The sequence below is a fragment of the Erpetoichthys calabaricus genome, chromosome 2, assembly GCF_900747795.2.
Source record: "Erpetoichthys calabaricus chromosome 2, fErpCal1.3, whole genome shotgun sequence".
Taxonomy (NCBI): Eukaryota; Metazoa; Chordata; class Cladistia; order Polypteriformes; family Polypteridae; genus Erpetoichthys; species Erpetoichthys calabaricus.
Window position 1 is genome coordinate 333,890,019 of NC_041395.2, and position 17,171 is coordinate 333,907,189.

The 17,171-nt window shown below is 40.5% G+C and overlaps 1 protein-coding gene across 2 annotated transcripts in view; it reads left to right on the forward strand.

Annotated features, from left to right (window-relative positions):
• The window catches only part of ldha (lactate dehydrogenase A4), a 43,113-nt gene that overhangs the window by 12,547 nt on the left and 13,395 nt on the right, over nt 1-17,171 (forward strand). For both annotated transcript variants that reach the window (XM_028796040.2, XM_028796041.2), the window contains exons 2-6: nt 1,042-1,180; nt 7,928-8,045; nt 13,553-13,726; nt 13,902-14,075; nt 16,592-16,709. In XM_028796040.2, coding sequence (XP_028651873.1) covers nt 1,052-1,180; nt 7,928-8,045; nt 13,553-13,726; nt 13,902-14,075; nt 16,592-16,709 — 713 coding nt within the window. In that variant the 5' untranslated portion in view covers nt 1,042-1,051. The remainder of the gene's footprint in view (nt 1-1,041; nt 1,181-7,927; nt 8,046-13,552; nt 13,727-13,901; nt 14,076-16,591; nt 16,710-17,171) is intronic.

A 17,171-nucleotide genomic window follows, 5' to 3' on the forward strand; every position in this document is an offset into this window, starting at 1 on the left:
TTCATTCTGATGTTTTACGGATGCGTGTCATCTTATTTTAAATTGGTGCCATGCTGTTTCAAGCATACACTCATTGGACTGAAGACAAAACCCTTTCTGACTTCTTTTTTTTTTGCTTCAGAGGTTAGGGAAAGACATTTTAGATTAGGAACTTAAGCATTTGACCTTTCGTTATTTGATTATGTTTTGTGGAGTGATGATTGGTTTTATTCTGGTATTCATCTTTTGTTCAATTAAGACAATTCTGTGCCTAGCCCTTCTAAATACTTTCCATTTTCCTGTCCTTCATCTTCTGTAATGGCCCATTCATATGAAAAAGCACCCATGTTTGGGTCGTTTAGATAAATACATAGATAGATAGATAGATAGATAGATAGATAGATAGATAGATAGATAGATAGATAGATAGATAGATAGATAGATAGATAGATGTGAAAGGCACTATATAATAGATAGATACTTTATTAATCCCAAGGGTAAATTCCCATACTCCAGCAGCAGCATACTGATACAAAAACAATATTAAATTAAAGAGTAATAACAATGCAGGTATACAGACAGACAATAACTTTGTATAATATTACCGTTTACCCCCCCGGGTGGAATTGAAGAGTCACATAGTGTGGTGGAACGATCTCCTCAGTCTGTCAGTGGAGCAGGACGGTGACAGCAGTCTGTCGCTGAAGCTGCTCCTCTGTATGGAGATGATCCTGTTTAGTGGATGCAGTGGATTCTCCATGATTGACAGGAGTCTGCTCAGCGCCCGTCGCTCTGCCACGGATGTCAAACTGTCCCGCTCCATGCCTACAATAGAGCCTGCCTTCATCACCAGTTTGTCCATTTTTGTGGAGAAATTCCACCTCTTCCTCCAAAGACATGAGGTGATTTTTGAGGTGCTCCTCCTGGAGTGCTTCACTATTGTCCTGTGTCCTCATTATCACGGTGAATTGTTTCTAAGCACAACTGAGAACTCTTTTCCTAGACAGTACCTACCTGATGTGCCATTGATTAATTTCATTTCTTTTTTTTCTGTTTGAACAGCTATTAGAAAATGGCCAGCACCAAGGAACAACTCATTCATCATGTGCACACTGACGAGGCTGCTGGTTCCCGCAGCAAAGTCACAATAGTAGGAGTAGGTGCAGTCGGCATGGCCTGCGCTATCAGCATCCTTTCAAAGGTGAGTGGAAAGAAGAAGCAGTGTGATGGTACTCTTCTGACGAATCGCAATGCTGGCAGTTGCCTGTTGCCTACCATTTTAAAAATACTGTCTCTGCATGGGTGTCAATGACACCTTGTGATTTTGGTCCTTTATTGAATGAGTAAAATTTGTCACCCACTCTTGGTTCTTAGGGCTAATCCTGCCAGAATAAAATAAGGCTCTTTGTGACCCTAAAATTTAATAAAGTAGATTCAGTAAACAAATGGTTGAATTAAATTTCTCATTTTGAACTGAATATGATGGTACTTGTTTACCCATCAGATTTGACGGTGACCATTAGCACCTTTGTTTTCTGTCCTGTTGTTTCTTGGTTGTAAAAAGTGGCAAAAAAACACCCTCAGCTGTAAGTCGATTCTTGTAAAGTGCAGCTACCTCACAGCAGCAGCAAAATAGTGTGTGTGTCAAAAAGAGAGCCACACTGCCTTTGTTCTCCTCATGCAAATCCAATAGAGGCAGACAAGCATGAAAAGAAAAGGGCTGTGAGCAAACACGTGAACGCTACGTGAACATCCGGAAATGACTTCTATGCAAAAGACCACAGCGCAGTTCAGGAGATAGATAGATAGATAGATAGATAGATAGATAGATAGATAGATAGATAGATAGATAGATAGATAGATAGATAGATAGATAGATAGATAGATAGATAGATAGATAGATAGATATCAAAGGCAATATATAATAGATAGATAGATAGATAGATAGATAGATAGATAGATAGATAGATAGATAGATATCAAAGGCAATATATAATAGATAGATAGATAGATAGATAGATAGATAGATAGATAGATAGATAGATAGATAGATAGATAGATAGATAGATAGATAGATAATTTTTATTTTTTAATTTTAAAAATAAACTTTATTTAGCACAATAACAAAAACATGAACACAGCAGTAAAATGCAGTTAATAAACATGTTGCATTACTCCACTACTATTGCCCCGTACACGCCTTCTACTCCACACCTAATATTACAGAATTTCCATAATACATAAGTGATTCATCATTTGTTCATTACACCACTACTCCCTGTATATGCCTCCTAATCCACACATAAATATAAATAATTGTCCCTAATAAGTACACATTTCATAATCAGTTTACTCCCCCTGTACTCGTCTCCTACTCCGTACATCACTCTGCATTATACACACAGTACTGTATTCCTCAGGACGTCTCCTGTTCTAGGCTTACAACCATCCAGTATGTAAATATTGTGAAGGACATTTGGAGAAGTCACCACCCAGTCACCAACTTGTCCCTCTCAACAGAACATAAAACACCCCTAAGCCACCATAAATCACAGAAGGTCTGCATGTCTCCAATGAGGAGGTGGTATGTGAATTCCAACTTCAATCGGCACTTCACCAGTACTTTAAATATTAGGAGCACATCGGTGGTCTTTGAGGTTTTCTCTTTGTTCCTCCTGGTTTTGAGGATTGAGAGTTTTGCTTGGCCCAGAAGATAATTGCCCAGCACACACTTGTTTCTCTGTCTCAGAGTATACTTAACACCAAAAATAAAGCAAACAGGTGACAATGACAGTCCTATTCTATCAAAGAGAGTCTTGAGAAATGTAAAAAATGGTTCGAGCCTTTTGCAGTTAAAAAAAAGGTGAAAGACAGTTTCTCGCTGTTGACAAAACGGACAACAGTCTGATGTTTCCGGTGAAATAATCGATAAGAAGGAGTTGGTGGTGAGAGCCCCATGAAGAATCCTCCATTGTAGGTCGCCAATTCTTTTTTGCAGTGGGTGTTTGTAAAAAGTTCTCCACGCTGGAATTTCATTCACTCCAACATGCAGTTCTTGTCTCCACCGTGTGTCTGGCAAGTCTCTAAGAAATCTGTAGAAAGTCACCTTAACACACACCTGGTAGAGCTCATTTTTTCCCATCGTGTCATACTGCTTGTCTATTAAGTTGCCAAATCTCAGAATGGAGCCCGGCTGGTCGGTGCAGTCTGTGACGTTGGGCTTGACTTGAATGACGGGCTCCTTCACATCTGAGTTGAAGATCGTATTGTCTGAAGAGACGCTCTGGCACAGTGACCCTGCGCCTAAGGTGACTAAGGCCTCCTTAAACTGGTACAGAAAGTGGTGTATGAGCCGTTCAGACCTCACGCCCAGGACCGATGTGAGGTGTGCTGCAGTGTGCCATGTGCCAGTGTGGTTATTAACAAGATGGCCAATCTTCGTAATTCCATTTTTAATAAGGACTGAGGTGAAATAATATGAGCAGAGCAGAGGAGATTTCAGCACATTATTCCAAATCAGAGGTTCCTCCAAAAAACAATGAAGATTACCGAAAACAAAACAAGATCTCTTAAACTTACTATGCCAAGTAATCAACATGGACTGATAAAATTTTGGCAGAAATGATAAAGTTAGTTTAGAAACATCTAAGAGGAGTAGCTGTTTGTCAAATTTTAACTCGTTCACTTTGTGTAAAAGTACAAATGCCAGGTCTCTCCAAGGCAGGCCTTCTGGACCATAGAACAGCCTCTGCAGCGTCTGGAGCCTGAAGGCCTCGATTTTACTCCTGACGTCAATCAGGCCCTGCCCTCCTTCTGCCACTGGTAGGTGCAGCACACCTCTCTGGACCCAGTGCAGACTGTCCCAAAAAAAGTCAAGGATGATCGTCTGTACGGATTTGATCAGAGCTACTGGTGGATCAGCACACCTGAGCTTGTGCCAAAACATGGAGGCAATCAAGTTATTCAGAATTAATACCCTGCCTCTACATGAAATGTCCCTCAGAAGCCACTTCCAACGGTTCAGCCTTGCTTGGATCAGATCTGTCCACCCCACCCAATTGTCTACAGCGGTGCCATCCGTGCCTAAATACACTCCCAGGTACTTAAAGACATTCTTGTTCCATTGGAGGGTCTCAGGAAGAGCCGGAGGAGATGCGAGTCCCCAGTCACCCACCAAGAAAGCATTGCTCTTCAGCCAATTGACTTTCGCTGACGTCAGTGTTTGGGTCATTTAGAAAAATACATAGATAGATAGATAGATAGATAGATAGATAGATAGATAGATAGATAGATAGATAGATAGATAGATAGATAGATAGATAGATAGATAGATAGATATCAAAGGCAATATATAATAGATAGATAGATAGATAGATAGATAGATAGATAGATAGATAGATAGATATCAAAGGCAATATATAATAGATAGATAGATAGATAGATAGATAGATAGATAGATAGATAGATAGATAGATAGATAGATAGATAGATAGATAGATATGAAAGGCACTATATAATAATGATAGATAGATAGATAGATAGATAGATAGATAGATAGATAGATAGATAGATAGATATCAAAGGCAATATATAATAGATAGATAAATAGACAGATATGAAAGGCACTATATAATAATGATAGATAGATAGATAGATAGATAGATAGATAGATAGATAGATAGATAGATAGATAGATAGATAGATAGATAGATATGAAAGGCACTATATAATAATGATAGATAGATAGATAGATAGATAGATAGATAGATAGATAGATAGATAGATAGATAGATAGATAGATAGATAGATAGATAGATATGAAAGGCACTATATAATAATGATAGATAGATAGATAGATAGATAGATAGATAGATAGATAGATAGATAGATAGATAGATAGATAGATATGAAAGGCACTATATAATAATGATAGATAGATAGATAGATAGATAGATAGATAGATAGATAGATAGATAGATAGATAGATAGATATGAAAGGCACTATATAATAATGATAGATAGATAGATAGATAGATAGATAGATAGATAGATAGATAGATAGATAGATAGATAGATAGATATGAAAGGCACTATATAATAATGATAGATAGATAGATAGATAGATAGATAGATAGATAGATAGATAGATAGATAGATATGAAAGGCACTATATAATAATGATAGATAGATAGATAGATAGATAGATAGATAGATAGATAGATAGATAGATAGATAGATAGATATGAAAGGCACTATATAATAATGATAGATAGATAGATAGATAGATAGATAGATAGATAGATAGATAGATAGATAGGAAAGGCACTATATAATAATGATAGATAGACAGACTTGAAAGGTGCTGTAAATAACAGATGATAATAATAATAATAATTCTTTGCATTTATATAGCGCTTTTCTCACAACTCAAAGCGCTCAGCAATTACAGGTTAAGGTCCTTGCTCAAGGGCCCAACAGAGCAGAGTCCCTTTTCGCATTTATGGGATTTGAACCGACAACCTTCTGATTGCCAGTGCAGATCCCTAGCCTTAGAGATAGATATATATAGATATGACAGTAATATTAATTATTTGTTAGAGGCATTCTCTGTAGATTCCACTATTTAAATACTTGCTGAAAACTCTGGACTTTAATCTAGTGCACTCTAAATATTTTTGTTTATCATAGAGCCAAACAATAGTGATGTTTTGCATGCTGAAGGACCGTACCCTGCACACATGACAATACAGCTTGCCTGAAGGGGGCGCCTGAGTTGCCTTGCATATTGTAATCTTTTTCATTAGCCAATCAAAGGGGTCATTTTGCTTTACTTCTCACTAACTACACACAAAGTAATTCTGATGGGATGCCAGTCTTTTACTGGACACTTTCCTTTACATACCCATTGTTATAGATAACAATAATATTAATAATAATATCTCTTTACATTTTATATAGCGCTTTAGTGAGTGGGGAGCCACTTCAACCACCACTAATGTGTAGAATCCACCTGGTTGATATGACGGCAGCCATCTTTGGTCTAGAACACTCCCCACACATGAGCTGTTATGTGATGAAGTGGTGAGAGAGAGTTAGCCAGTTAGAGACGGGGGATGATTAGGGGGCCAGAATGACCAGGCCGCGGTGAGTAATTTAGATAGAGATGTCAGAGCCACTTATTAAAATAAATAGACAGATATGAAAGGCACTATATAAGAAGACCAGATATGAAAGTCACTAAATTAGATAGATATGAAAGTCCTGCTAATCACTTTTAGAAAAAAATAATACTTTCTATAAAATAGACTAATGCTTCAGTGCCTTTATGTAGTAACTGTATATGTTTATATTATTAATTGTTACATAACATCACATTTTCAAAGTCATTAGTCCAGTTTGGAGAGCCGGAGTCCATCCTGGCAGCATTGAGCACAAGGTGGGAACCAAATCTGAAGTCCTTCTCAGGGCCTACAAATGAAAACCCACTCACCCAAATCCAATTTACAATCACCAATTAACTCATCATGCATGTTTTTGGGAGGAGAACTGGAGTAACTGGAGGAAAACCTACACAGCAACAGAGAGCAAATGTGCAAACTCCACATGGATAATTGGGCATCGGATGCATGAGGCAGTAGCACCAACCCATTCGTTTTACATGCTGAAGCTTATTTGAAGGCAAGCCTTGCCCTACTGATTATGCTGCGCCCAAACAGTGGAAATTTAAATTTTGGTGTGTTGGTGGGTACAAAATTGGCTCAAAAACAGGAAGCACATCATTATGGTGAAGGGAACACTTTCAGACTTAGGTGATGTTAAAAATGGTGTCCCACAGGGGTCAGTGCTATGGCTGCTGCTCTTTTTAATATACCTAAATGGATTGGACAAGAATATGACAAGTAAGATGGTTAAGTTTGCAGATGATACCAAACTAGGAGGAAGGGCGAATAATATATCCATCCATCCATCCATCCACCATCCAACCTGCTATATCCTAACTACGGGGTCACGGGGGTCTGCTGGAGCCAAACCCAGCAAATGCAGGGTGCAAGGCAGGAAACAAACCCCGGGCAGGGTGCCAGCCCACTGCAGCCAGTAATATAGAATCAGTTAAATTGTTACAGAGAGACTTGAGGGCAGACATTTGGCAGATGGAATTTAATGTAAGTAAATGTAAAGTATTACATATAGGAAATAAAAATGTTAGATCTGAATACACAATAGCAGGTCTGAAACTTGAAAGTCTACCTTATGTGTGTCTAGGAGACATAGTGGACTGGTCAATATCTGCATCAAGACAGTGTATAGAAGCAATCAAGAAGGCTAATAGGATGTTAGGTTATATAGCGCCCTGAGGTGTGCCATACAAGTCAGAGGAGTTTATGCTTAAGCTTTATGACGCACTGATGAGGCTTCACCTGGAGTACCATAGCAGCTGTCGAGAAAGTCTAGAGGAGAGCAACTACATTGATCACGACTGAGAGGTAGGAACTATGAAAAGAGTTTGAAGGAGTTGAGCCTTTTCAAGTTTAAGCAAATGGAGATTAAGACGTGACATGGCTGATGTGTAAAATGATGAAGAAATTACTACAGTAGACGCCAGCTGTTTCTTTAAAATAAATTCTACACCAAGAACACAGAGACAGGGTTGGAAACACGTGAAGAGCAGATTTAACACAAATGTTTTTTCTTTGCACAGAAACATATAGACACATGGACCAAGAAGTGTTGTGAGCAATAGGACTTTAGAGACCTTTGTATTTCTACTTGATGTTATTTTAGATCATCTTAGTGAACAGGATGGACAAGCTTGTTAGGGCGAATGGCCTTTTCTTTATCCCAGATGTTCTAATGAACCCCAGGCAGGGAGTCGTGTACAGCAGATTTCCCAAGTGTGCCTTTGCTATGCCCCCCCTCTAATTCCTTCTTCTCTTGTGTCACCCTTCAGGAACTCGTTGATGAACTCGCTTTGGTAGATGTGATTGAGGACAAGCTGAAGGGAGAGATGATGGACTTGCAGCATGGAAGCCTGTTCCTGCGCACCCCTAAGATTGTGGCAGGCAAAGGTGGGTTGACCATGTCAGTGGGCTTGTCGCGGTCCGGTGCCACTAAGATTCACATGGTGATTTATTTATTTATTTAGTGGAGATCCCAGGGACGCACCACCCAGCCATGGCCTGACCCTCACACACTCACAAGCAGAGACAAAAAAGCCACAGGTAATAACACAACAAATGTATTAATAATAAATTAAAACAACGATCCCACCCCAGTTCCCCTTACGGCGATGTACAATCAACACGAAAACAAACCACAACAATAACCACACACAGTCAAGACCAAGAAAAAACGGCAACTAAGGTAATGTAAAGATGAAGGTAAATAGTCCAGAGATCCGCACGTTGAAGGGGAATGTAAAGATAGTCCTACCGGTAGTTCCTGAAATGGTGAAGGACGGGTTCAGGAGCGCTCCTTTCTTCACAGGATGGCCATAAATCCACATCCAGTCCTCACGTAACAGGCAGATAGTAGACAATCCAGACCCTGACCCAGAAACGATCCTGGACAAAAATGAGAAAGCACAGGTATCACAACGGAAGGTAGACAGACAGGAACTTTAGACATGAAACACTAAATACTTCTACCTTTTTTGGTAACATTAGTCCCCTTTTAAACATTGCGCTGGCCTCCTTGTACCCAACAGCCCCTGCACCCTCAGCAGATGACCAATCAGAGCCACTGAAGGGACTGCTGGGAGTTGACATTTCAAGCACCACTCCAGGCTTGTAAAGACAACTGGAAAAAAATGTTGAGTAAATAAGGGATGCCAAAGCAACAAGTGCAAGTTGACCATAACTTGATTTAAGTCCATCAGCGTAACAATAATCAGCTCTTCCATAAAATGTCCAACAATGAACTGACAGTTGTTCTGCTCACAAGCCCATAAACACTTGTGTCCATTATATCAACATACTTTCAGGCCAATATTTTGGATATGAGAGAAGGTCAGATTGTGAAAATCCATCCATTCATCCATCCATCCATCCATTACCCAACCCACTATATCATAACTACAGGGTCATGGGGGTCTGCTGGAGCCAATACAGGGCACGTGGCAGGAAATAAACCCCAGGTAGGGCGCCAGCCCACCACAGGGCACACACACACAATACAATACAATACAATTTATTTTTGTATAGCCCAAAATCACACAGGAAGTGCTGCAATGGGCTTTAACAGGCCCTGCCACTTGACAGCCCCCAGACTTGACTCTCTAAGAAGACAAGGAAAAACTCCCAAAAAAAACAAAGTAGGGAAAAATGGAAGAAAGCTTGGGAAAGGCAGTTCAAAGAGAGACCCCTTACCAGGTAGGTTGGGCGTGCAGTGAGTGTCAAAAGAAGGGGGTCAATACAATACAACACACAGAACAGAACAAATCCTCAATACAGTATAAAAATAAAAATTTTAGAAGTACGGAGCAGAATTTAACAGTAGATGATATCACATAAGAAGATTTGGATTTGTATAGAGTCCTGGAGACCTCATCCATCAAGCTGCCTCCCCCATTTGGCCATTCCACGGCTGAAACAGCACTGGGCCAGCCACTCCGATGAAAGGACCCCTCCTTCCCATGATTCCTGCGATCCTCCATCACGGATGACTTTACCTTAGGTAGGCAAAACAACTTGACAGGTGGGCCGTGGCAGCAAGTGCCACATTTGAGTACCGAGAAGAGAAACAGAATAGGTGAGGATTAGTAACAAATTATAACTATCATGTTACTTATGTTTTAGTGCTAATGACTAACAACAGAGATGCAGTCTGCGCAGTTAATCAGCAGCTCTAGTCAGGGTGTGCTAAACTGAAGTCGTGAGTCTTTAAAGCTGAGACTGAAGGGGCATCTCTTATAGTAGCAGGCAGACCACTCCACAGTTTAGGGGCCCTGTAACTAAAAGCTCGACCTCCCACTGTTATTTTATTAATCCTTGGAATCAAAAGCAGACCGGCATCTTGAGATCTTAATGTGCGCTCTGGTTTGTAAGTCATGATAAGTTCAGACAAGTAAGCCAGACCTCGGCCATTTAAGGCTTTATACACCAAGCACACACTAGGGACAATTTAGGATCGCCAATGCGCCTAACCTGCATGTCTTTGGACTGTGGGAGAAAACCCACACAGACACGGGGAGAACATGCAAACTCCACGCAGGGAGGACCCGGGAAGCAAACCTGAGTATCCTTACTGCGAGGCAGCAGCGCTTCCCACTGTGTCACTGTGCCGCCCCAATATTTAAAAATACAACAAAAAATAGAAAGAAATAGTGGGCCACATACAAGAAAAATGTTTATTTGTACCATTGCAATGGAATACTCCATTACATCTCCAGTCTTTTCAAGAGCTCTCCCAGCAGATTAACGTCTGAATCCTGATCACCATTAAACCTCAGTTATTTTGTCTTCTTCTTCCTATTTATCTTCAATCCTCTAGTATACATTATTATTATAAATACAGCAATTGTTACTTTTGTACATTGATTGGATGTCAACAGTTTTCAAAGTTCGAACTCATAAACTCGTAAACGGTAAATCATAGCAGTTCTGTTGTTAAGTTATGGTCCCCGTTAGTCTGCAAATGCCGAATATTTGAACAATTTGACGCTTTTTATACTCTCGCCATACGACGCAGTGTCGGCCAGTAGCAGCGGATCTGGCAAACATTATAAGAGCGGTGCTGCTAAACGTAAGGGTTTTCATCCAAGTATTAGAAATGAACATTTGAGTTCCAGTTATTTCATTTGTCCAATTATTTTTGAGCCCGTGAAATGAAGGGATTGTGTTCAAAAAATGCTTTTGTTGCCTCACATTTTTATGCAATCGTTTTGTTCACCCCACTGAATTAAAGCTGAAAGTCTGCACTTCAACTGCATCTGAGTTGTATCATTTAAAATTCATTGTGGTAATGTACAGAACCAAAATTAGAAAACACGTTGTCCCTGTCCAAATATTTATGGACCTAACTGTATATAAGTCCAGTTACAGCAAGTTTTGTCCTAACAGTTATAGGGTGTATGCAGCTCAGCGGTTTTAGACAATGCTCACTGCCTTATACTTGTTTTTCATGCACATTGCTCATTAAATATCAAAAGTTACATTAAGGTTAGTTCAGTACATTACATTAGTTACAGTGGGTACGGAAAGTATTCAGACCCCTTCAATTTTTCACTGTTATATTGCAGCCATTTGCTAAAATCATTTAAATTAATTTTTTTCCTCATTAATGTACACACAGCACCTCATATTGAAAGACAAAAAAAAAAATTTTTGAAATTGTTGCAGATTTATTAAAAAAGAAAAACTGAAATATCACCTGGTCCTAAGTATTCAGACCCTTTGCTGTGACACTCATATATTTAACTCCGGTGCTTTCCATTTCTTCTGATCATCCTTGAGATCACCTTCATTTGAGTCCAGCTGTGTTTGATTATACTGATTGGACTTGATTAGGAAAGCCACACACCTGTCTATATAAGACCTTACAGCTCACAATGCATGTCAGAGCAAATGAAAATCATGAGGTCAAAGGAACTGCCTGAAGAGCTCAGAGACAGAATTGTGGCAAGGCACAGATCTGGCCAAGGTTACAAAAACATTTCTGCTGCACTTAAGGTTCCCAAGAGCACAGTGGCCTCCATAATCCTTAAATGGAAGACGTTTGGGATGACCAGAACCCTTCCTAGAGCTGGCCGTCCGGCCAAGCTGAGGTACTGGGGGAGAAGAGCCTTGGTGAGAAGAAGAACCCAAAGATCACTTTGGCTGAGCTCCAGAGATGCAGTCAGGAGATGGGAGAAAGTTGTAGAAAGTCAACCATCACTGCAGCCCTCCACCAGTCAGTGCTTTATGGCAGAGTGGCCTGTCGGAAGCCTCTCCTCAGTGCAAGACACATGACAGCCCGCATGGAGTTTGCTAAAAGACACCTGAAGGACTCTGAGATGGTGAGAAATAAGATTCTCTGGTCTGATGAGACCAAGATAGAACTTTTTGGCCTTAATTCTAAGCGGTATGTGTGGAGACAACCAGGCACTGCTCATCACTTGTCCAATACAGTCCCCACAGTGAAGCATGGCGGTGGCAGCATCATGCTGTGGGGGTGTTTTTCAGCTGCAGGGACAGGACGACTGGTTGCAATCGAGGGAAAGATGAATGCGGCCAAGTACAGGGATATCCTGGACAAAAACCTTCTCCAGAGTGCTAAGGACCTCAGACTGGGCCGAAGGTTTACCTTCCAACAAGACAATAACCCTAAGCACACAGCTAAAATAACGAAGGAGTGGCTTCACAACAACTCTGTGACTGTTCTTGAATGGCCCAGCCAGAGCCCTGACTTAAACCCAATTGAGCATCTCTGGAGAGACCTAAAAATGGCTGTCCACCAACGTTTACCATCCAACCTGACAGAACTGGAGAGGATCTGCAAGGAGGAATGGCAGAGGATCCCCAAATCCAGGTGTGAAAAACTTCTTGCATCTTTCCCAAGAAGACTCATGGCTGTATTAGCTCAAAAGGGTGCTTCTACTAAATACTGAGCAAAGGGTCTGAATACTTAGGACCATGTGATATTTCAGTTTTTCTTTTTTAATAAATCTGCAACAATTTCAAAAATTCTTTTTTTTGTCTGTCAATATGAGGCGCTGTGTGTACATTAATGAGGAAAAAAATTAATTTAAATGATTTTAGCAAATGGCTGCAATATAACAAAGAATGAAAATTGAAGGGGGTCTGAATACTTTCCATACCCACTGTATAAGGAAATGATATTCTTATAGCTTTAGTATCTGATTAGATTACATTTGTTCAGTTAGCTTTAGCACATTCTTATTTAATACATAAGTGTCACGCTTCTTATAGTTCTATTAGCATCATACATTTATTATTTGGAAAGACTGACGCACCTTAATTCTAAATATTCTTTCTCAGTAGACAGGAGGGGTCCACCACAGGGGCCTTCAGCAAGCGAGTTACGCCACTGGCGGGGGGCTCCTCAGGGGTACCAGCAGAGCAGTAGTAGGAGCTGGAGGGTACATAGAACGGCCAGAAGGCTTAGGTTTTTGTTATTCTGTGTTTATAGGGCACTGTTTTGAATGTTATGGGTAATAAAACCCTTTTCTTTTGTTACTTCTTTTTTTGGTCATCATTTGGGTTTGGGGGTGAAGTGTGAGCACCCGCTGTACTCACAGTGCGTTGCACATAACAAACGTCTCATAACACGAAAAACAGAAGCAAATCAGTAGCTGACCTTTAGTTGTTCACCAGCCAAAAAACCAAAACTCTGCTTTGGCATTGGTGCTCATAGACCCCTGCGATATCTGGGACTGACATTGTTCTGTAGATACGCTTCCCAAAAGTGTACGCCAGGAAGTCCTTTTTAAATTCCTTGACTTGGTTCTTTTTGTGAATGAGGTTACTGTGCTCTTGGTTTCATGCAATGAAGGGGCTCTCTGGTTACTGTAATTTCAGTTTCAGCGTAATAAAAATTACGACAAAGAAATGATTTGTAATTATTGTGATGTTTCCAGACTACAGCATAACAGCCAACTCAAAACTGGTGGTCGTCACAGCGGGGGCTCGCCAACAGGAGGGGGAGAGTCGCCTGAACCTGGTGCAGCGCAACGTGAACATCTTCAAATTCATCATCCCCAACATTGTCAAATACAGCCCTGACTGCATCCTCCTTGTGGTTTCCAATCCCGGTAAGGACTGGGGTGGTCTGGGAAATCTGCAGAAGCTTGGGACTCTTGCTTGTCCGGTTTCAGTTTTGCTGGACTCACTCAGTCCTGTTCCTTTTCTTTCTTACTAGCTCACTAGAAAAGCATCCCATAGTAGAAATGCATCTAACACCACCTTTCTTCAACTTTCACTTTCTAGTTGACATCCTGACCTATGTGGCCTGGAAACTGAGTGGCTTCCCCCGGCACCGGGTGATTGGCAGCGGTTGTAACCTGGACTCTGCCCGCTTCCGTTACCTGATGGGAGAACGTCTCAACCTTCATGCATCCAGCTGCCATGGCTGGGTTATTGGGGAGCACGGTGACTCCAGTGGTGAGTGTGTCATCTGGCGTGGTCACTTCGTGTCAGTGAGAGATGCAGGCTTAATAAGCATTAATTACATTAATACTAATTCATCAAGCTGTTACTTCCCAGTTTTGGTCTTTCATATTAATCTAGAAGTTACAAATTGCTTATTAGAACATTAGAATAATCTAGACAAGAACAGGCCATTCAGCTCAACAGTACTATTACATCAAGTGGAGTTTTGAAGGTCCCTGAAGTCCTCCTGTCCACCACACTACTTGGTCGCTTATTCCAAGTGTCTGTGGTTCTCTATGTGAAACAAAACTTCCTAATGTTTGTGCGAGATTTCCCCTTCACAAGTTTCCAACTGTGCCCCAGTGTTCTTGATGAACTCATTTTAAAGTCACAGTTTCAATCCACTGGACTAATTCCCTTCATCATTTTAAACACTTCAGTCAGGTCTCCTCTTCATCTCTGTAAAGGCTCAGCTCTTTTAATCTTTCCTCATAACTCATCCCCTGTAGTCCTCTAATCAGCCTAGTCGCTCTTCTCTGGACCTTTTCTAGTGCTGTTATGTCCTTTTTGTAGCCTGGAGACCCAAACTGCACCCAGTACTCCAGATGAGGCCTCACCAGTGTGTTATAAAGCTTGAGCAGAACCTCCTGTGACTTGTGCTCCACACATCAAGGCGCTATATACTGTAACATGACATTCTGTTAACCTTCGTAATGGCTTCTGAACACTGTCTGGCAGTCGATAGCGTAGAGTCCACTACGACTCCTAAATCCTTCTCATAAGGTGGACTTTCAATTTTCAGCCCTCTCATTGTGTATTCAAACCTCACATTTTACTTCCTGTATGTAATACTTTACATTAAACTTCATCTGTCACAAATCTGCCCAATCCTGTATGCTGTCCAAGTCCCTCTGTAATGTTTCAGCACAGCTGTCCCTCTGCTTTAGATATGTCTATCGACCTTTTTTCTGAAAACCCTTTTCCATTAATGGATGGAGTGAAACTGGAGTCTATCCTGAGAACATCAGGTAAAAGGGAGAAATCACCTGTGGGTGGGGACACCAGACTTTCACAGGTCGCTCTCACAATCCGAGCATCTTTGGGATGTGTGAGGAGACTCGCATACCTGGAGAAAACCCTCATGAGCATAGACTTCATAATCCTTACTAAACTTGCTTAATTCATTTTAGATTCATTAGGCCAAGGGCCTACCATAAGGCAATCCTATTCAAGATAGATAGATAGATAGATAGATAGATAGATAGATAGATAGTTGTGAAAGGCACTATATAATAGATAGATAGATAGATCGATGTGAAAGGCACTATATAATAATGATAGATAGATAGATATGAAAGGCACTATATAATAATGATAGATAGATAAATGTGAAAGGCACTATATAATAGATAGATAGATATGAAAGGCACTATATAATAATGATAGATAGATAGATAGATAGATAGATAGATATGAAAGGCACTATATAATAATGATAGATAGATAGATAGATAGATAGATAGATAGATAGATAGATAGATAGATAGATAGAGTATGAAAGTTGCTGTAAAGGACAGATAGATATGACAGTAATGTTAATTATTTGTTAGAGGCATTCTCTGTAGTTTCCACTATTTAAATATTGGCTGAAAACTCTGGACTTTAATCTAGTGCACTCCAAATATTATTTTTGTTTATCATGGAGCCAAACAATAGTGACGTTTTGCATGCTGATTGGACCGTACCCTGCACACATGACAATACAGCTTGCCTGAAGGGGGGGCTTGAGTTGCTTTGCATATTGTAATCTTTTTCGTTAGCCAATCATTTTGCTTGACTTCTCACTATCTACACACAAAGTAATTCTGATGGGATGCCAGTCTTTTACTTAACTAATTAATTTTAATTAAACACAAATGCAGTCACATTGTCGAAGGGAGGTGGGAGTACATGGAATGAGCCCAAGTTTGGATTCAAACCCAGGACTCTGTAATTATGAGGTGTTCGTGTTAAGAGTATGAAATTACTGTACGAGGCTTATGCCTTAAATATTGTAATGTATGAATGTCGTGTGCCTCTTTTGTGACTGTGGTTATTATCAGACCTACTGCATTAGGTGGCTGGCTGCATTTTTTTCCCACAAAGATGTTGATGGAGCTAAAGGAAGCTCTCACAATACAATATTCATTTATCAATTTTGCTTATTTCAACCTCCTTGGCATTAACCCCAAGAGTCACTCGGAATTCTATGTAAAAATGGTTAAACCCGAGGTCAAGCTGTATTGTTCACATGTACTGTGTTATAACACTCGGGACAGTATTCTGCCACCATTTAGTGGATAAAGTAGCATTTTGCTGCAAAAAAAAAATGATGAATGAAGGAATGCCTTGAGATCCCACAGTATGAGTTATCAAATGTGAATGGGGAAAGGGACATATGGGCCTCACTGTGACCTGGTCCCAGATAAGTGGTGGAAAATAAATCAATGAGTAAATGACAGATTATATGTGATGTTTTATTTCCCCAGTTCCCGTGTGGAGTGGAGTAAACGTGGCTGGCGTGTCTCTGAAGTCTCTGAACCCCGATATGGGGACGGAGAAGGACAAAGAGAACTGGAAGGAAGTGCACAAGCAGGTGGTGGACAGGTGAGAACATCTTCCTCAGGACCATTGTGGGAGCGGTGCCATTTTTATAAAAACCTTTCTCTTTTTCTGGGCTCTCCAAATCTGTGGTGTGCTAAGGCATGTTGAAGGCCTTGGCCGAATTAAAAATATCATGCTAGGTCAAGAGGGCAGCTTATCAATTTGCAGTTCTTTTTGAGTAGATGGGTCTTTTTTTATATGTGTGTCACTGGTGCAGTGACCACCAGCCCAGGGCACTTCATGCTGAGTTCGTTTAGCCTTGAGGTTGGTGAAAATTTTTGACATTTTGCCTAACTCAATGAAATGCACTGAAGTCAATGAGGAATGAGAGACTGAACTGGTGTTGAGTGGATTATAATGGTGCAATGGTCTTTTAAGTGTCCCTGAGGGCTAAGGAAATGTCTGCCAACTATGCTGGACCGATTCTTGTGGCCAAAAGTGTGACGTGAGCTGTGAGACAGCAGA